At 44.0% G+C, this 22,156-nt stretch overlaps 1 protein-coding gene across 1 annotated transcript in view; it reads left to right on the top strand.

Moving 5' to 3' along the window:
• The window catches only part of ELP2 (elongator acetyltransferase complex subunit 2), a 128,631-nt gene that overhangs the window by 60,500 nt on the left and 45,975 nt on the right, over nucleotides 1–22,156 (top strand). Inside the window, exons 9-12 of the mRNA XM_040432197.1 lie at nucleotides 352–447; nucleotides 2,650–2,750; nucleotides 9,642–9,773; nucleotides 21,623–21,772. Coding sequence (XP_040288131.1) covers nucleotides 352–447; nucleotides 2,650–2,750; nucleotides 9,642–9,773; nucleotides 21,623–21,772 — 479 coding nt within the window. The remainder of the gene's footprint in view (nucleotides 1–351; nucleotides 448–2,649; nucleotides 2,751–9,641; nucleotides 9,774–21,622; nucleotides 21,773–22,156) is intronic.

The raw sequence follows: 22,156 nt of genomic DNA, 5'->3' as shown, positions 1-22,156 counted from the left end.
TTTTACTTTCACATTGTGTAAAAAATAACCCTCATCTCTAAACCACTAAGAGGTCATAACTAATAAACACTTATTTAAGCCACATTCTTATCAGTAAGATAAGGATTGATATGAGTGTTTATAATGTCAGAGATAAGGAGCCTGTCAGATTAGCTCACGGAGCAGAGAGAAAATTCAGATCCCTCTATTAGAGCATCTCAGTCCTGTACAGAAAAAAGGGTTCCATATTCTTAATAAAGACCCATTTAAAAAAAGATTTTTAGCTCAAAATGAGTACAATGCAATAATAGATGCAAAGATGTCTTATGTGATTTGCAGTTCAACTAATCGCAATTGTTCTTTTTGTTTTAGGGGAAGCGTTCACTTATGCGGTTACCTTAGAATCTGTCCTGGCTGGTCATGAGAACTCTGTGTACGCTGTCCACTGGCAGCCATCTTTCTTGAAAGGTAAACATGAATGTAGCCAAGAGCTAAGTATTTGTTTAACCCTTAAGACACATTCATACCGTGGATTTTCCACACTGTTTTTGGAGCTTATTCTGAGCCAAAGTCCACTGAAATTCATCCTCCCATTGTAGCTCAACGGGAATCTGCACTGCACTTCAGAATATTCCTGTGCCGACTTCAAAGCTGCATCAAGGAAGGCATGTACTTCTTGGAGCGGCTTACATGGCAAGTGTCCACATGCAGAATAGCCCCACTGAATGTGGGGCATTCAGTCCACAAATCCGCAAGCCTGGTTTCTGCCAGGGACTCAGCATCAAATACAAATGTATTTTATGTAGTGTGAACATGCCTGTGTAGACCAAAGACTGTAGTCAGAGGTAATTTTATACATTTTTCTATTTCCCTGTCCTAGGTGAGCACACTAGGGCCAGTTTCACATCAGTGCTACAGGGTGATGCACACAATGTGGTGACCCCTATTAATTTTCTTTGAATAATAAGGGGACAATTTGTAGAGCACCACAAATGTATTATTCTGGCAATTCTATCATTTAGATTGAATAACCTACATTTTGTAATGTACATTGCAACATATGGCTCCTGCTTTGTAATATCAGGTCTTAGCATTAATAATAACACATTGATTATTAATTCATTATGTAATTTACATTCTTAGTCTATACAAGATGCTTGTATATACAGTACAGACCAAAAGTTTGGACACACCTTCTCATTCAAAGAGTTTTCTTTATTTTCATGACTATGAAAACTGTAGATTCACACTGAAGGCATCAAAACTATGAATTAACACATGTGGAATTATATACATAACAAACAAGTGTGAAACAACTGAAAATATGTCATATTCTAGGTTCTTCAAAGTAGCCACCTTTTTGCTTTGATTACTGCTTTGCACACTCTTGGCATTCTTTTGATGAGCTTCAAGAGGTAGTCCCCTGAAATGGTTTTCACTTCACAGGTGTGCCCTGTCAGGTTTAATAAGTGGGATTTCTTGCCTTATAAATGGGGTTGGGACCATCAGTTGCATTGAGGATAAGTCAGGTGGATACACAGCTGATAGTCCTACTGAATAGACTGTTAGCTGCTTTTTTCTTGCTATAATACAAATTCTAAGTAAAGAAAAACGAGTGGCCATCATTACTTTAAGAAATGAAGGTCAGTCAGTCAGCCGAAAAATTGGGAAAACTTTGAAAATAAGGGCTATTTGACCATGAAGGAGAGTGATTGGGTGCTGCGCCAGATGACCTGGCCTCCACAGTCACCGGACCTGAACCCAATCGAGATGGTTTGGGGTGAGCTGGACCGCAGAGTGAAGGCAAAAGGGCCAACAAGTGCTAAGCATGTCTGGTAACTCCTTCAAGACTGTTGGAAGACCATTTCAGGGAACTACCTCTTGAAGCTCATCAAGAGAATGCCAAGAGTGTGCAAAGCAGTAATTAAAGCAAAAGGTGGCTACTTTGAAGAACCTAGAATATGACATATATTCAGTTGTTTCACACTTGTTTGTTATGTATATAATTCCACATGTGTTAATTCATAGTTTTGATGCCTTCATAGTCATGAAAATAAAGAAAACTCTTTGAATGAGAAGGTGTGTCCAAACTTTTGGTCTGTACTGTACATTGTAAAGGCTGCATAACTGAAGCTGTGTATATACATTGACATGAGGTAATTTATTGTGCAGTAATATAGCTGAAAATCTCATAATTTTTCTGAAAATAGAAAAAAAAAAAACAATCCAAGCAATGCAAGTCTAAAGGAAAAGACTTGTGAATGTACCCAATGATTTTTGTCAGTGTGGTCTAATACAGTGGTGGCAAACCTATGGCAAGGGTGCCAGATGCGGCACTCAGAGCACTCTCTGTGGGCACCCGCACCCTGGAAAAAGTCTATGGTGTACCAATATTCCTTACACTTTTCCTGCCATTCATCAGCGCGGGGGGCGCACTATGAACAGCACAGGCAGCGCATTGAATGTAGGCAGGCTATTATAGCTAAATAATAAAGTACATGGAAGATACACTATATTGGACTGTGGTATTTAGGTTAAATGGTACTTTGCGATAAATATGTGCGTTTTGGGTTGCTGTTTGGGCACTCTGCCTCTGAACGGTTCACCACCACTGGTCTAATAGCATAATGTTTCTTAAGCTCCTCTGAAATGTTATGTTTTGTCCACCAGATGGCAGTGTTGTACAGCCTATGAGCCTCTTATCTGCATCAATGGATAAAACCATGATTCTTTGGGAACCAGATGAGGAGACCGGAGTATGGCTAGAACAGGTTTGTACTGTAAATACATTTTAATTAGTAACCCTGTCTTTGTTGAAGTTTTGCTCTGGATTACGTTGACCTTTTATTGTTGTCACTCCCAAGCACCCCTATGAACTCACATGTCTCTTGGCAGAAAGTTTTTATGTGATTTAGAGGGATCGAAAATAAGACGGAAGTTAGGTGTCATCAAAATAGGACCTGGTTCCTTCAAAGTTAAAGGTGTTGTAGATTTTTCCAATTTCCAAGTGTTTGGCCTCTACTGCTTGCATTTTAGCAAATACGCACTGAATGGAAGAGACAGATTGGTTGGGGATAAATCATCATGGAAGGTGCAGAAGCTAAATGCTACAATATTTTTAATGAATACCAATTATAAAAAAGTTTTTGTTATGACTTAATTAATGCAATAAATATTTGTAATCAAAGATGTGCCTAGACTTTGAGAGTTTGGCACCTGTATATGGCACCCAAGCCTCACTCTATTTCCTCTTCTTGATGACATGAGTGTAATGATGGAATTATCCTCACTGCTTCCTATATAATATTCGTTTCCACTGTGTAGCACTGATACCTGCCACCTTTTTCATCCTGATTTCTCAGCATGGCCTTTCTCCACTAGTCTAGTACCAGTCAACCCTTTTAATGGTTTGGAAATCGGACTGTACTTTGTCCTGTATTAAATTTTTTTAACTGAAGGGGCTTGTCCAACCCAATGGACATTTTAAATAAAGAAGAGTGCACACAAAAGTAAAGCAGTTTACCCTTCAATAGTCTGTACGTTCCTAGTGGCCAGTGCGCAAAGCTGGCTGTACAAAGCCGTCTCCCTGATAACAATGTGTGCGTGAATCGGTCAAGCTTGCATGGTTATTTTTATAGAGAGGTAACGCCACTTTAGCAGTGGGTTATTCTAAATGGGATGCCCAATCTTGATCTCCCAAAAGATCTTTTCAGTTCTGGGCTACATGCCCCCTACTCGTGAGGCTGTCAGCCAATCCTGCTAAAATAAGCTGGTCTAATCAACATTGTACGTGTATAACCAGCTTAAATGAGGCACAGACTGCAAAAGACACATGGAGTGGAGGAGGTCTGTCTCCTATCCACCTCTGAGTGGGCAAGGAAGAGACTCTCTTGAAGAAAGCTTTTACAGTACTTCCTGCTCTAATGATCCAAATAAAGGGAGGGATGAGCTTGCAAAGGAGACTGGCGGGAGAATTTATTAAGACTGGCGTTTCTGATACTGGTCTTAAGAAAACTCATTGGCGTGTGCGATGTGCCAGAATTATAATTTTGCAGCTTTCTCCCAATAGGTCCGTGCACCAGTAAACAGGTGAAGCTCTTTGTTGCATTCCCTCCGATTACTAAAAGGGGTTGTCCGGGATTTTGACAATCCTGACATCCCCCACCGATCAGCTGTTTGAAAATTCTGTAGCACTTTGGTGAGGGTAGGACGTGAATATGATAATCCTGGACAACCCCTTTAATGCTGATCACAATTTAAGTAGCAAACATCTAGCTGATTTTCCAGTAACACCTGAATTGTTATTGGTAAACTGGTGATAGATTGTGTATATTTAGATAAAATTATAATTGCGGGAGACAATTATAACTGAAATTCCAGGATTTCTTACCAATGTGATGAAAAGTTTCCATGTGGGTTCTATGGCTAATGGAATAATGGTTAGTGTCACTCTTACTAAATCTATGTCAGTCTGGTCTGTGTGCACCTCAAGAGGGCAGTATACTCCTATCAGGGTAGAGTGAGATATGGTGACATTAGGCTGGGGAAATGAACTTTATAGGGCATGTCTGATGGGTCACTATGTAAAGAATATCATGTCCGGTAACCAATATTTGGTGCAACTGATCAAAGGAGCAAAAGTGTCTACATGTACACCCCTAAAATAGTGATACAAAAGACTGGTTTTGGCTCCACCATTCACAAAGCTCCTAAATACTATCTTTAATACTAATCTTGTGACATTATATTGTGAGCTGAAGCCCTTGCCTGAGGGTGGATATTTTTTTGAATAAATTTAATAGGCTACTACAGTCAAGCAGAAATGGCTTGACTGCCAATAGAAGAATACTAAGAAAAGCATCCAAAAAGGAATTGTAACTTTGAGGTGCTTGTGTATTATAAGCAGTATGGTATGCTGGAACAAATCGCCCTTCCTGTAGTCCTTGCATGGTGGTCGTTTGAGCCCACTAGCATCTCTGTCTTGACCACCGGACTGCTCATACGTCTTTCAGCTCCATGTGCTAGGCTTCTTCTGACCTCCTTGTCTCCTGCCTGTTGTGATCTGTTCCCTTGAGCGAGTGCATTCTCCCCAAGTCTTAAAGGCCCACTTTGTGGCCCAATATGACTCCTAAATGATTCCTAGCTTGCCTAGTCCCTGCAAAGGTGTGCTTAGTGTTGTTTGATCTCTCGTGCCTGACATCTGCCTGTATACCATAATGTACTTGTTCTACCTGACCAGACCTCCACCTCTTTATCATGCTAACCATCTGTCAACTTCCCTGACTCTTGGCCTGTTTACCAGATTGTACGAACTCTGTTTGTCCTGACCCTGCCTTTTTCACCAACAGTGATTCTATCTTGTCTCTTTTGGTGTCGTGCAGCAGTCTCTCCTGACTTGCTTGGATCAGCTGTCACTAAACAGAGACTACTCCAAGAGGTAGTGGCCTGGTGATTCCTCTGCAGCAAAGACCAGATCCCTGTATAGGTGTTGAGTGAAAATAGGGGGGGACCAAAATAACACCCTTAGGACTAGGCCAACCCTAAATCTAGTCCATTCAAGGACACCATGGGGTCCACACCTGCTAGGTTACAGTGTGCCATGTCTCTACATGAAGCTTTCGCTATGTTTTTCTATGTAATAACATTGGCTTTTGTGACTGTTTAGGATGAATTTGCTGTTCAAATGCATAAAAAGTATACACAATGTATACTCTTTTAACATATCTGTTAGTTTGGAACCTATGGGTGCATTTAAAAGTAAATTTCTTAATTGCTGACATTTTAGCCTCTGTTACAGAGGAATACAGCCTCGAGAGAGGTTGTACAAGGCTGTTGAGCTGCAATGTAGAGCGTATCTGGGATTGCTAAGACCCAGCAGCTCATGCAGATACCCGGTCCCCAATAAACACATGGGACTGCGTTGGTCAAAAACTGTCCCTGTCTTCTATATGGAGAGCCCAACTGTCACAGTTGTCTCTATGCTCCCACGGCTGCATAGTTAAATGGGTGGTCCCAGTGGTTAAATCAAGTTTCTGTATTTAAACATTATATTTTTTGGTAAACCTATTTTAAGGCCTCATTTACACGACTGTATCCAATTTTCGGTCCACAAACAGCGAATCCTTGAAAAACCTGCTTCCAGGTGCATTTTTATTTTTTTTCTCACTTCCATCAATAGAAAGGAATTTTTAGCTGCACAAAAACAGATGATAGGGCCCAGGCTCAGACTTTCTCTTTGGACACACAAATTCATTAAAAAGATGTGTGCATGGCCTCATTGACTTGTATGGGTCAGAAATGTGGTTGTGTGCTTCCGTCCACTGTGTGCGTGAGGCCTCTCACTTAAGCCTCATTCACATGTCATTGTTTTCCCATCAGTGATTGTGAGCCAAAACCAGGATTGGAGCCTCCACAGACATAAGGTAGAAGGGAAAGATCTGCACCTGATCTGTGTTTAGAGCCACACCTGGTTTTGGATCAAAATCACTGATGGAAATCACTGAACGAACACTGACGCGTGAATGAGGCATTATGAATTCTATGTGTTTATAACTATTCTCACCTCCTAGGTTTAACCATGTTAAAGGCTTTTCCCAATATTTGTCATCAATGCAGGAAATTGTCCACTGTAAGCAACCTAAATGGTTAATATTGATTGATACATTTAGGCTTGTCTGCCTGATTGCATTTACTGTAGTTAAATTCTAGTACATCAAGATAGGCTTTTGTTCATTTCAAGGATAAAAACATTGTAACCCATGAATGGAATATAGAATATTTCCCCGGGGTGTAACACTTAATTCTTCCAATTGGAAGGTTTCAGTCTGCTGCCTGGTTGAATATATTGTGCAGTTGACAGTTGTTTCATGTCTGTTGGGTTCAATTCCAGTTTGCTTGCAGGCTATCTGCTGTGAAAATGGGTATCTGTTGCAGACCCTGCAGAATATGTTTATGGCGTATAGTATAGCGCAATGTATGTGTGTTTATGCATTTATAGGCATTCTCTGTGAGAAGGCTGCAAGCCATGTTCTCCAGTAACCTATAACCATTGCTGCTCTGACAGGCCATTGGGCGATAAAAACATTCTTCCACTGCTGAAAATTGCTGTTTTATCATTTCTTTTACATTTCCCTTTTGCTTTTTTGACTTTCTATAAAATAAATAATAGCGTGGCCTAAAATTTCAGCGCAAAAGTAATATGCAATTTACTGTAAATAGGAAATCCAGGGCACACTAGACATTGTAATGCCCATTTTCCAGTCTTGCTTTTCAGTTTTTTTACCCTTGCTCTTCCCAGAAACATAACTTTTGTTTTCTTTTTCCGTTTACATAGCGGTATGAGTGTTTGTATTTTGCAGGACAAGTTGCACTTTCTAAGGGCACCATTTAAAATTGCATACAATGCAGTCGGAAGCTGGAAAGAAAATTCCAAATGGGGTGGAATTGGGGGAAAAAAAGGGGGTTTTCTTTTTCTGGTGTTCACTGTGCGATAAAAATTATCTATTACCTTCATTATATGGGACAGTACGATTACAACAATACTACATTTACCATATTTTTCGCTTTATAAGACGCACTTTTCCCCCTCAAAAGTGGGGGAAAATGGCCCTGCGTCTTATAAAGCGAATACTAGTACTGGAGGACTGGGAAGAGGTGAAGGCTCTGTACTCACCGCTTCCTGGTCTTCGGCTGTGCTGTGGCTGCTCACAGCGTGAGGGCGCTCTGTGACCTCACGCTGTGCGCGTCGGGTCACAGCACAGCCGCAGCAGGAAGAAGACCAAGCGCGCTGGAGGTGAGGAGTGGCGGAGACCAGAGCAGGAGAGGTAAGTGTTTTTTTATTTATTTATTTATTTTTATTTGATCTGTGGCATGGAGGCTCATAAATGACACTGTGGCTTATGCTACTTTCACACTGCCGTTTGGTGCGGATCCGTCATGGATCTGCACAGACGGATCCGTTCAGATAATACAGCCGTCTGCGTCCGTTCAGAACGGATCCGTTTGTATTATCTTTAACATTGCCAAGACGGATCTGTCATGAATACCATTGAAAGTCAATGGGGGAAGGATCCGTTTTCTAGTATGCCATATTATGTCAGTGAAAACGGATCCGTTCCCCTTGACTTACATGGTGTGTCAGGACGGATCCGTTTGGCTCAGTTTCGTCAGACTGACAACAAAACGCTGCAGGCAGCGTTTTGGTGTCCGCCTCCAGAGCGGAATGGAGGCTGAATGGAGGCAAACTGATGCATTCTGAGCAGATCCTTTTCCATTCAGAATGCATTAGGGCAAAACTGATCCGTTTTGGACCGCTTGTGAGAGCCCTGAACGGATCTCACAAACAGAAAGCCAAAACGCCAGTGTGAAAGTAGCCTTATAGATGGCATAAGGGCTCATAATGGGGGCTTATAATGGAGGCTCATAAATGGCATGGGGGCTCATAATGGAGGCTCAGAAATGGCACTGGGGCTCATAGATAGCATGGGGGCTCATAATGGAGGCTCATAAATGGTACTGGGGCTCATAGATGGCATGGGGGGTTATAATGGGGGCTGATAGATGGCACGGGCAGCTGATAAATGGCACGGGGGGCTGATAAATGGCATGTGGGGCTGATCTGAGGTCTTACTGGGGTATTATTAACATTGGGGGTCTGATCTGAGGTCTGATTGAGGGTCTTATTAACATTGGGTGTCTGATTGCTGGCCTGATCTGAGGTGTAATGAAAAATATTTTTTTCTTATTGTCCCCCTCTAAATCCTAGGTGCGTCTTATCATCAGGTGCGTCTTATAAAGCAAAAATACACTTAAATATACTAAAAAAAAAAAAAAAAAAGCTTTTCTTGTGTTTTAATGCTGGAAAAAAAACTTTGGAATAGATTCATCTTTTCTCTTTATCGCTATATTCTATGGAGCTGTGTGAGGGCTCATATTTTTGTGGGGCAATCATAGTTTTTATTGATTTTGACTGGGAATGACTTTTTGATCACTTTTTATTGAGTTTTTTTTTATGGGAGGGAGGTGAAGCAGTGAAAAAATTTCCATTATGGCTTTTACTGTATGGGATAAATACGTTTTATATTTTAATAGTATGGGCATTTTGGAACACAGCTATACGTATGATTTTTTTTTTACTGTGGGGAAATGATTTAAATTAGAGGTCATTTCCTGTTGTATTACGTATAGAAACATCGTGTGTTTACTTTTGTAAATTGGCCTGATGAAGTCCAGTGCTGAAACGTGTAGCTCAATAAATTCCTCAACCCAATATCCTGCCATTTGGATCTCTGTCTCTACCAACTTCCTGTCAAGCGCCCCTCTCCATCCTTTTGTTCCTATCGGTTTTCTGCTGTCAGAGATGCATGATCCCTCTTTCATCTGCCATTGAGAGACGTACAGGAGCCTCCCCATACACAGTCGACAGTTGACCCTGCCAGTATTAGCCAGTTGTGTGATAGATTTTATCTAAAGTGTTTCTTCCACTTTAGAAAGGTTGAGCGTGAATGTTTTATTACATATTGAGGTTACATTTTGACGATGTAAACCAGTTAAAATGATTTGCTATTTTTTTATCTGAAAGTCTTTTCATCTCTACCATGTTTTAGATACTTTTCAAAAAATGGCTAATTTTTCTCTTTATTTTTTTTGTTTATCAAATAAAGGTACGCGTTGGAGAAGTTGGAGGGAATACCCTGGGATTTTATGGTTGCCAGTTTAGCCCAGATAAGTCAATGATTCTTGCCCATGCATTTCATGGAGCCCTGCACTTGTGGAATCGGAATCCAGCGAAACATGTAAGAAACTTGTCTGTGTTTTTTCTTACAATAGAACAAATGGCAACTGTTGTACTGAAAGTCATGTAATATATATTTTACATAGTTAGACCACCTTGGTTGTAGGAGCTGTGAGTGAATTTACCAGAGCACAAATACAGTTGTCAGCAATGTGAGAATGGAAACCTCTCTTTTAAAACTTTATATGTAGACTATATTTCAGACTAACTGTTACAATGCTCTTTGTAAGAAAACCAAAAAAAACGTTGTTAACACTTTGGCTCTAATAAGGTCCATTTAATCATACTGATGCCCTCAATGGTAAATGACCTCATTGTGCCCCAGAAGTAATAATGCCCCAAAGTGCCCATACAAGTAATCACGTTCCTTATGTAAGCCCATCATAATGCACCCAGTAGTAGCAATGCCCTCAGTACTACTAATTGCCCCCTTTATATTACCACCAGTAGAAAAAGATGCCACCTTATAATGACCCCCTTCCCCCTCCATATTGGCCCACCAGGATGCTGCAAAAGAAAATAACAAACACAAATACCTACCTTCACTTCCCTGTGAGCGACTCAGGCCTCTTCCGGCCATGTACTTATCTTCTTGCAGCCCAGCTCAGGCAGCACGATCATGATGATGTCATCACGTGGCCTGCATGGGCCTCTAATAGGTTTCAGGCCTATTGCTGGTATAAGAGTGATCGGTGGGGCAGGAAGATGTTGGCTCCTATGCCCTGCCACGCAGCATTCAACTTTATCCCTGTCCTGAGGACAGCGATACAGCTGAATATTGAGAGGCCCTAGCAACCAGCAATAAAATATTGCAGGCTGCTAGGGCAGTCCCACGTACCCCTTGGTCTAGAGCACAAAAAACTAGCATAGACAGGAAAGGCTTCACAAAAGTACTTTATGAGGATCTAAGAGCACTATGAAGTTTTAATTTTACATAGTAACATAGTATTTAAAGCCAAAAAAAGACATTTGTCCATCCAGTTTGGCCTGTTATCCTGCAAGTTGGTCCAGAGGAAGGCAAAAAAAAACTGTGAGGTAGAAGCCAATTTTCCCCACTTTAGGGGAATAAAAAATTCCTTCCCGACTCCAATCAGCCAATCAGAATAACTCCCTGGATCAACGACCCCTCTCTAGTAGCTATAGCCTGTAATATTATTACACTCCAGAAATACATCCAGGCCCCTCTTGAATTCCTTTATTGTACTCACCATCACCACCTCCTCAGGCAGAGAGTTCCATAGTCTCACTGCTCTTACCGTAAAGAATCCTCTTCCATGTTTCTGTACAAACCTTCTTTACTCCAGGCGCAGAGGATATCCCCTTGTTACAGTCACAGTCCTGGGGATAAATAGATTATGGGATAGATCTCTGTACTGACCCCTGATATATTTATACATAGTAATTAGATCTCCCCTCAGTCGTCTTTTTTCTAAAGTGAATAACCCTAATTTTGATAATCTTTCAGGGTACTGTAGTTGCCCCATTCCAGTTATTACTTTAGTTGCCCTCCTGTGGACCTTCTCCAGCTCTGCTATGTCTGCCTTGTTTACAGGAGCCCAGAACTGTACACAGTACTCCATGTGTGGTCTGACTAGCGATTTGTAAAGTAGTAGGACTATGTTCTTATCACGGGCATCTATCTTATTGGCCTTGGCAGCAGCTGCCTGACACTGGTTTCTACAGCTTAGTTTGCTGTTCACTAAAATTCCTAGGTCCTTTTCCATGTCAGTGTTACCGAGTGTTTTACCATTTAGTATGTATGAGTAACTTGTATTATTCCTTTACATATGCATAACCTTACATTTGTCAGTGTTAAACCTCATCTGCCACTTCTCTTCCCAAGCCTCCAATCTATCTAGATCCCTCTGTAGTAGTATACTGTCCTCTTCCGTGTCGATCACTTTACACAGTTAGTGTCATCTGCAAAAAAAATGTATTTTATTGTGCAAGCTTTCTACAAGATCTACAGTGACCCAATCTGAGTGTGTACCATTAATAACCACCCTCTGTTTTCTATCACTGGGCCAGTTACTTACCCACATACAGACGTTTTCTCCCAGTCCGAGCGTTCTCATTTTATATACTAACCTTTTATATGGTACAGTGTCAAATGCTTTGGAGAAGTCCAGATATGACATCCATTGATTCGCCGCTGTCAAGTTTAGAACTTACCTCCTCATAGAAACTGATTAAATTAGTTTGGCAGGACCGGTCCCTCATGAAGCCATGCTGATATGGCGTTATTTGCTTATTTCCTCTAAGATGCTCTAAGATAGCATCTCTCAGAAAACCTTCAAACAGTTTACCCACGACAGATGTTAAACTTACAGGCCTATAGTTTCCGGGCTGTTTTTGGACCCTTTTTGAATATTGGCACCACATTTGCTATGCACCAATCCTGTGGAACACTCCCTGTCAGTATAGAGTCCTTAAATATCAGAAATAAGGGTCTGGCTATGACATTACTTATTCTCTTAGGATATGGGGGTGAATGCCATCTGGTCCTGGCGATTTGTCTATTTTAATCTTTTTAAGACTCCGCTGTACTTCTTCCTGGGTCAGACAGGACACTTTTAATGGGGATTTTACTTTTACATTCAGCATTTCATCTGACAGTTTATTTTCTTCAGTGAATACAGTGGAGAAAAAAATATTTAACAGCTTTGCTTTCTCCTCAACTCCCCCCTCATCACTCTGTAATGGGCCGATACCTTCAGATTTATACTTTTTACCATTTATATAATTGAAGAACATTTTAGGGTTAGTTTTACTCTCTTTGGCAATTAATCTCTCGGTCTCTAGTTTGATTTTTACATATTCAATTTTTTTCCTTATAGTTCAGGGCTCCAGATGGCGACCAAAATGGTCGCCAATGCGACTTAGAATTGTAAAATGGAGACAAGACTTTGTAGTCTTGTCGCCATTTGCACCTAGACCCTCCGCAGCTCTGCCTCTTTAAGAAAGGTCTTTCATGCAGCAGACCCACAGCAATCCAATAACAGAGCTGCACACAGTACAGAGCTCTGTTATTAGTGAGGAGGCTGCTGGTTTGCCAGTATCAGCGTGCTGCCCTGCCAATGGCTGCTCCTCTCACACCCCCTTCTCCCGCGCTGAACACAGCAGCAGCAGCTTGCTTTTCAGTTATGAAAATGGGGAGTGCGCTCACTGCCGACTGCTCCATAGAAAAGGTTACCTCAAGTAGAGTAGTAGTAGTACTTTTTCAGTCCTACAATAAGCGGCGCATGGAGGTGAGCGTTCTGCTTACACTGCGCCATGTGCTGAGGGTACCCAGGGCCCGCGCCACCAGTAAGGCGAACTAGGCAGTCGCCTAGGGCGCCACTTAGCAGGGGTCGCCCGCTGCGGTTAAAAAAAAAAAAGAAAGTTGGCTATAACTAACATAACAGTGGCGGCCGGACTGACTGAGCGCCGCTGCCTCAGTGAAGCCGTGGGGGTGGGGTGGGGCGGATCGGCGCAGCAGATTAGAGAGACAGTCTCTCACTCACAGTGACAGTCTTACACGGTCACCGCTGTCTGTCTCTCTGGTGGTCTGACGTCCTCCTGACTGAGTGACTATTCTAACTGCTGCTAGCTTACCTTGCTTCAGGCTGCAGTGCAGAGGGTGGAGCGGAGGCGGAGCTCTGCTGACTTTGGAGCTAATAAGTAATGATCTTCTTGATTTGAACTCCCTGACCCCTCCCACCCTTGAGCACGTGACGCAGAGTCAGAGAGAGGGTGGAGCGAAGGAGGAAGAAGAGAAGGCGGCAAAGCCGCACACTGAGCAGCCGAGCAGCCAGCCATGGCCACAGTGGCCACCAGTGGCCCAGCAATTAGCCTCCCCCGACCCCCAGTGCGGCAGTGCAGTGCCTGTGCCTTCTCCTTCTAGGACAGAACTAGAAGTGGGCTCCTAGCCTCCTACCTGCCTGGATTGGAGTGCAGCCTGCAGGTGCAGCTGCTTTCTTTATCCCTAGGACCCCAGCCAGGGCGACATTGGTGAATGGTGTACGTCCCGTGTTTGTCTCCAGTCCCCAGAGCACGACCAAGAGCCAGACTGCAGCCAGAGACCAGCTCATCTTATTGTCCTGGACTGGTAAGTAGTCAGTAGACAATGCAATATGTTTTATTATTTACTGTATTCTTTGCCTTATAAGAAGCACTTTTCCCCCCCCCCAAAAGTGGGGGGGAAAGGGCCGTGCATCTTATAAAGCGGATTGGGGATACTTCGCTGGCCGCTATGCTGCACAGCGCGGCCAGCGAAGTATCAGTGTGGAGGGAGGAGGCGGGGACACTCATGGCGGGGCCCGGTGCAGTGACTCTACTCTAATACACCGGGCCCCGCAGCTGTTAAGTACATTCAATCCGAATGGGTCTGCAATTACTGTACCGTACTTACTGTACTAGTACCTTATGTATAGCATTAAGATGGCGCAGACCGGCAGCTCCCTCGGTCATGCGCCGCCTGCCCGTCTGCCTGTTCATTTATAAAGTGAGATAAGCAGGCAGGCGGCTCATGAGGAGGGAGCTGCGGCAGGCGGCGCATGACCGAGGGAGCTGCCGGTCTGCGCCGTCTTAATGCTATACATAAGGTACTACAGTAAGTACAGTACAGTAATTGCGGACCCATTCGAATTGAATGGACTTAACAGCTGTGGCGGGGCCCGGTGTATTAGAGTAGAATCACTGCACCGGGCCACACCATGAGTGTCTCCGCCTCCTCCCTCCACACTGATGCATCTGATGGGGGATCTGTAGATGACACTTATGGGGATCTGTGGATGACATAAGTGTCATCCACAGATCCCCCCCATAACAGTGCGTCATCCACAGATCCCCCCCCATAACAGTGCGTCATCCACAGATCCCCCCCCATAACAGTGCGTCATCCACAGATCCCCCCCCCATAACAGTGCGTCATCCACAGATCCCCCCCCATAACAGTGCGTCATCCACAGATCTCCCCCCATAACAGTGCGTCATCCACAGATCCCCCCCCATAACAGTGCGTCATCCACAGATCCCCCCCCCATAACAGTGCGTCATCCACAGATCCCCCCCATAACAGTGCGTCATCCACAGATCTCCCCCCATAACAGTGCGTCATCCACAGATCCCCCCCCATAACAGTGCGTCATCCACAGATCCCCCCCCCCCCCATAACAGTGTGTCATCCACAGATCCCCCCCCCATAACAGTGTGTCATCCACAGATCCCCCCCCCATAACAGTGCGTCATCCACAGATCCCCCCCCATAACAGTGCGTCATCCACAGATCCCCCCCCATAACAGTGCGTCATCCACAGATCCCCCCCCCATAACAGTGCGTCATCCACAGATCCCCCCCCCCATAACAGTGCGTCATCTACAGATCCCCCCCATAACAGTGCGTCATCCACAGATCCCCCCCCATAACAGTGCGTCATCCACAGATCCCCCCCCATAACAGTGCGTCATCCACAGATCCCCCCCATAACAGTGCGTCATCCACAGATCCCCCCCATAACAGTGCGTCATCCACAGATCCCCCCCATAACAGTGCGTCATCCACAGATATCCCCCCCCATAACAGTGCGTCATCCACAGATATCCCCCCCCCATAACAGTGCGTCATCCACAGATCCCCCCCCATAACAGTGCGTCATCCACAGATCCCCCCCCCATAACAGTGCGTCATCCACAGATCCCCCCCCATAACAGTGCGTCATCTACAGATCCCCCCCATAACAGTGCGTCATCCACAGATCCCCCCCCATAACAGTGCGTCATCCACAGATCCCCCCCCATAACAGTGCGTCATCCACAGATCCCCCCCATAACAGTGCGTCATCCACAGATCCCCCCCCCCCCCCCCCATAACAGTGCGTCATCCACAGATCTGATAAGGGGGGGGGGCGGCAATTTATATCTTGCCTAGGGTGGCAAAAATCCTTGCTCCGGCCCTGCCTGTGCCCCCCATGTAAGGGGCAAGTGGTGGAGAAGAGAGGGCAATGATGGTGGATAGCTGCAGTGCGCTCAGCCACACACAGACTGCTGAGTAACGCAGGGCTTAATGTCTCCTCACACTAGCAGATGAAATGGATTCCATAGCTGGTTTATGCAAGATCCCGGCCTGAACTCCCATCGCTGCCGGGGTCACATAGCATTATATTGATTTATGATGCTATGTAACCCTTAGGCCTCTTTCACACGGGCGTTGCGGGAAAATGGGCGGGTGCGTTACGGGAACACCCGCGATTTTTCCACGCGATTGCAAAACATTGTAATGCGTTTTGCACTCGCGTGAGAAAAATCGCGCATGTTTGGTACCCAAACCCGAACTTCTTCACCGAAGTTCGGGCTTGGGTTAGGTGTTCTGTAGATTTTGTTTTATTTCCCCTTATAACATGGTTATAAGGGAAAATAATAGCATTCTGAATACACCATGGTAAAAGATCATGTGATGACCGGAGTGACGTCACCACAGGTCCTTGACCTGTAATGAATGCTCACCGCAGGTCCTGTTCAGTAAAGGAGACCGAAGGAGATGCCGGGCATCGCGATCAAGTGGACTAAGGTGAGTTAAATTATTTTAAAAAAAATTTTAACCCCTCCAGCGCTATTTTACTATTTATTCTGTATTCAGAATGCTATTATTTTCCCTTATAACCATGTTATAAGGGAAAATAATAATGATCGGGTCTCCATCCCGATCGTCTCCTAGCAACCGTGCGTGAAAATCGCACCGCATCCACACCTGCTTGCGGATGCTTGCGATTTTCACGCTACCCCATTCACTTCTATGGGGCCTGCGTTGCGTGAAAAACGCAGAATATAGAGCATGCTGCGATTTTCACGCAACGTACAAGTGATGCGTGAAAATCACCGCTCATGTGAACAGCCCCATAGAAATGAATGGGTCAGTATTCAGTGCCGGTGCAATGCGTTCAACTCACGCATGGCATCCGCGCGGAATACTCGCCCGTGTGAAAGGGGCCTTACAGTTCTGCAATGTATTGGATAACACTGGCATAATGCTGTCAGTGTTATCCAATACATTCCATAACTGTAAGGGTTACATAGCATCATAAATCAATATAATGCTATGTGATTCCCGTCAGTGCTGGGGGGTCAGGCCTGGCGCTGTGTTGCGGACGTAACGCTCTCCTGCAAGGGGCCAAAGTCAACATGGAGCCCCAGGCTTCTCTAACCTGCGGTTATGTAATAAATGGCCATTTGGGACAACCACTTTACACCCCTCCTTTTTTATTTTTTTGCACTTTGTCCATCCTTTTTGTATGCACAGTATGGCTGATGTGCAGGGGAGGTCCGACAGCGCTCCTCATTAAAATATGGCTGTTACCTGCCAGGCTTCACGTGGAGTCTCGACAAAACAGCAGGGTTAGGGCGTGCAGCATCTCAGACGTGGTGAGCGGCAGAGGTCGCAATTAGGGAACAAAGTTTTATGCAAATCGACTTTGGATGTTTCATGTCTAATGCGTATAAGAATACGCACAATAATTTGCCATTCATGGAGCAGGGGAGCACACGCCACTTCCGACTTCTCATAAAGTGCCAGGGACAGCATGGCGGGAACGGAGCACCTGCTGAGCAAAGACAATGTGCCCAGGTGATGTCACACCAGAAGTGCCAGCGTGCCCTGCAGGCTTCTATCTGCTGCTGGGAGCTCAATGTGGAGGTTTATGAATGGAAAAACTAATAGCCAAGAGGCTAAAGAAAACCCTGTTTCTGACCCTTATGTTACAACAAAAATTTGGTGACAAAAAAAATGAATTGTGGTTCCTAAATTTTTCAGATTAGGAGCCAATGGCTTCACTGAGCAAACCTTCTTTTTTGACTCTCCTGTTTCTGCTTTACCAACCCGTGGCTGGCTGCTCCTGCTGCATTCAGCACCCACATAGAGGATGTGCTGTACAGGGAGTACCTAGCCAGGGAGGTGGTGGTCACCAGCTTCTGTGCCCAGATGCTCCTTCTGCATTCAGCGCACACATGGAAGCACTGTACAGGAATGTACAGAGTAATGTGGGCGCTGTCAAGTACAAGGTGGTCCATGCTTAGCGGTTTCTGTGCCAAATGGTTTCTGCAGCCCAATGGGGAGGGTATATTCTACTGATGTCTATGAAAGTAGGCCAATGGGGCAACACGCAAAGGGTCCTCCAGGTTGTTTTGTCCTGGGTATTTTGTGTATTTGAAGTAGCTGACGCCTTTTCATTACAACTATTATTCCTAATTCCGCTAAGTAATTTTCATGAGCATGGACATTTCTGTATATAGATTGCAGTTGTCCTGGAACAAGAACGCGGCCCTTAAGTTGATGCATTTTCTATTATACTCACTGTCCTGGGATGGCCATCTACTAGTATTTTAGGATTTGAAGCCTGTGTTTAGCACATGCTTTAGTATGTACATTAAAGCAGTTGAATAGTAACCATGTGGCCAGTCTACAAGACAAAACGTGTTTTCTACTTCACGGGGTTATATGTGCTGCTTAATATTTATATGTATGAGTCATGAAATTAGAAGCATGGCAAAATCACTATCAAAGACCTTATAATTAATCATCAAAATTGTAAGACAATGGGAGATTTGAGGCTCGTCTCCGCTCCGCACAAGTGGTTTATTCACTGCTAAGATGATCTTCCTTTTTGTGGCGCTGCAATGCTAATCAGTGCAGGGCAGATGGCAATCAGATTTGCAGCACATTAGAGCTGATTACAACAGAAGTCCAACTGGCACTTCTTTATTTTATTTAGAAAACTTCTACAGCTGCCTGCTGTCAGAGCGACATGGTGCGGATATACAGCCCTGCTCCTTCCAGAGAGCTGTTTGTCCATGATAAAGCTAAAGGCTTACAATTGCACTCCTAAAGGGAGCGTTTTTACTCCCCGAGTTTTAAATTGCAGATCACTTTAAACTGACTACTTCATAATTTACTGTAAAGTAGGCTGAGATATTCTAATAGAAAACTTTTTGCCTTTTTCGTGCAATTGTAGAGACCCAAGGGGCTTTCTCGGTAGGATGAGCGAGTACAGAGCCAGTGTTTCCCAGCAGGCCGAGTAAAGCCCAAGGATTTACTTGCACATTGCTGGTATGCCGCAGTTTTTGTCGTGAATTTCCAAAATCGTGTCTGAACTGCAGCGTTTTGGGTGCAATTTCAGAAAAACCCCACCCGCAGCAGCCAGTGGCATGACAATTTTGCAGGTTATCAGAGTTTTTGCCTTCAGAATTGTGCAGCTATTGGCTGCCACAGGTTGGCGATGTTTCAGCCACATACCGTATAGCCGCCACTGCTTTTTCTTTTCTTTTTCTTTTTTTTTGTACAGGTTTTTGATTCAGTTTTTGAAGCCAAAGCCAGGAATGCATCACATACGGAAGACAAGGAAGGAAGGACCAAGTCTTCTCTTCGTTTTGAATCCAGTCCTGCTTTGACTTCTTAAAAGGTCACTCCAAGCTAAAACTAAAAATCATTTGGCCAGAAGTGTAATGGTACGACCACACGGCGCGGTCAGGATCCGGTTTGGTTGCGGCCAGCTGCGGTCAAGAACTGCGCCGCCAATTAGGCCACAACTGCCTGTTAAGTAATAAAGACTACACTGTTTTGGCGGTCTGAATTTTTAATTGCCCTGCGGTATTGAAGGTGCTGCGTAGCCTTTAAGAATTCAGACCGCCTATACAGTACGTTCTTCATTAGATAGTTAGCAGTCCTTGACTGCACCTGGCCACGATCCGACCGCACCGTGTGGTCGTATCTCAATGTACCTGAATGGTACCATTACAGAGTTCCACTGCTGTCCCCACTAGGCCGCAGCTGAAGCCTGGGCTACCATAACCACCGACATAGCAGTGCTGTCCTGAGCCACCTCAGATTCGGTACAAGAAATATACACTGACAGCATTCCATAATGTTAGAGTGATGACTACCTACCTGCACGATACTAACAGGACACCAGTGATGATGAGGCTTGGATAAGGTTAAGATGTAATGTTACCTCAGGTTTACGCAGTCACATTCCACTTTCACATTTTCACCGCTGTGTGAGGGGCTTAGTTGTGTGCGCTTACCATTGACATCTATGTCCTGAGAGGTAAGTGCTATACAGCTGCCTCACTTACTGGCCTTACAGTCATGGAGATAGCAGCCACTTGATGCTGCAATGTGGAATATTTGTAGTAACAAATAATAAAAGGAAGCAGAAAGCCTGGACAATGTAAAAACAGGGAACACATGCCGTATAAATAGCAAGTGATGGCTGATCTTTCATTTGTGACCAGTGTGGTCCTTTAAACTGCATAAAAAAACCATGAATGTGGAAACCTAGCCTTGTACTGATCACTGGATCAATGATCGAGGATCTGTGTGTGTAGAAACGCTCGTTCCCCATAATTGGCCTGTGTAAAGGTGCTGCTGATCACCCGATGAGTGAGAAGATGCTCATTCATCAGGTGATCGTACCTTTCAGACAGTACCCAAAATCAACTGCCCTGTGTAAAGAGGGATCTTCTGCTCAGAAACAACTAATCTGTAGCGGGGTGAGCGATCTTCGTAGCGATTGCTCCTCCGCATACAGAGGAGATGATTGTCACATGTAAATGTAGCTCTTGGATGTGCTGATTTATTGATTTAGGCTACATGCACACGGGCGGCTTCCATTTTTTGCCGTCAATATAAATGCCTATTCTTGTCCGCAAAGCGCGGACAAGAATAGGACATGTTATATTTTTTTAGCGAGGCCGCGGAACAGAGCAACGGATGTGCTGTCCGCATCTTTTGCGGCCCCATTGAAGTGAATGGGTCCTCATCTGAGCCGCCAAAACGGCGGCTCGGATGCGGACACAAACAGCCGTGTGCATGAGGCCTTAGGGAGATTTCAATCACCTTAAAAGTTAAATATTCTGAGTTGCGGTATTGTGGCACAAAATGTGAAGTTTCAGAACGTGTTATTACATAATTAAAGGCTAGCCCCATGATTTATTTATTTTTTACAATCCTCGTATAGTTCGGTAAAATAACTAACTGTATAATACGCACCTTACCAGTCCCCTGCCACTCCTGTACTAATGCTTCCTGGGTCCTCTCAGGGGTCTCGGCTACAGAGATGACATGTGACCGGTGCAGCCAATCACTCGCTGTAGCAGCGAAATGTCATCATCACTGAGGATATTGCGGCGGACAGTGATTGACCTGTTTTATCAACACATCGTCCCAGGAGCTGAGTGGTACAGTAGCAGCAGGGAATTGGTCAGGTTAATATTACTTCTTTTTGTTATTTTATAGCATTAGTGGTTTGTAAAAAGGGAAAATTGAATGGGCTTGCATAAGACTGGATAACCCATTTAACTATACTGCATGTATTGTCTAAGGGACAATAGTAGAACACTTAATATGGTTATACTGTAGTTAGTAGTATAGTGTGATAAGTATTAGGCCTCATGTACATGACCATATGTATGTCGCAATACGCAAATTGCAGACGTGCAAAAATACTGATACCGTCCATGTGGTAGCTGCATTTTTTTTGCAGACCCATTGAGATTAATGGATATGTGGTCCGCATTTTGCAGCCAAGTATAGCACATATTCTATCTTTTGCAGAATGGACAAACGGATGCAGAAAGCATATAGATAATCTGCATGCTTTCCACATCTGTATATCCATTCTGCAAAAAGATAGAATATGTCTACAAAATGAAGACTACGTACCCATTGAAGTCAATGGGTCCGCCCAAAAAATGCAGACTGCGGATCGCAAAACGGATATGGTTGTGTGCATGAGGCCTTATTCATATGACATTAATTTCTTAGGTGCTCATTCACTGTATGTTTCATTCATATATGTATGTTTTATGTATACTTTTTAGGAGGAGTGGATTCCTATGGTTGTGATCTCTGGGCATTTCAACAGTGTTCAGGGACTCAGGTGGGACCCTGATGGAGAATTTATAATTACAGTGGGCACAGACCAAACTACCAGACTGTTCGCTCCTTGGATAAGAAGTGGCCAGAAACAAGTACGTATTTCATAGTTTTTTTGGAATTGGCGTTCGTTGTTGTTGCCTTTTAGTTTCCAGATTGGCCACATACATTCTGTTGTTCATTTGCACACTATTTTTTGAAGAAGGAGGGTGCGGGGCATGGCTGAGCTCCTGGGACACATAGGGAGAGATTTTGTAATCAAAATGTGCTAGAATTCTGGTGCAGTTTGCGCCATAAAGCTGATGTGCATTCTTTGTGCCACATTTAGACATTTTTGTAACCTTTTTATGATATGCCCAACAAGGGGGGGGTGGGTGGGTTATGGTTTAGAAAAAAGTTGTGGCTTCGCAGAAAAGGGGCATGGCTTAACTGTGCTATGCGCCAATATTTTGCTGCATTTTTTGGAGTAAACTAAGTTA

This window comes from Bufo bufo, chromosome 5, assembly GCF_905171765.1.
Source record: "Bufo bufo chromosome 5, aBufBuf1.1, whole genome shotgun sequence".
Taxonomy (NCBI): Eukaryota; Metazoa; Chordata; class Amphibia; order Anura; family Bufonidae; genus Bufo; species Bufo bufo.
This window is presented reverse-complemented; position numbering and strand designations above follow the sequence as displayed.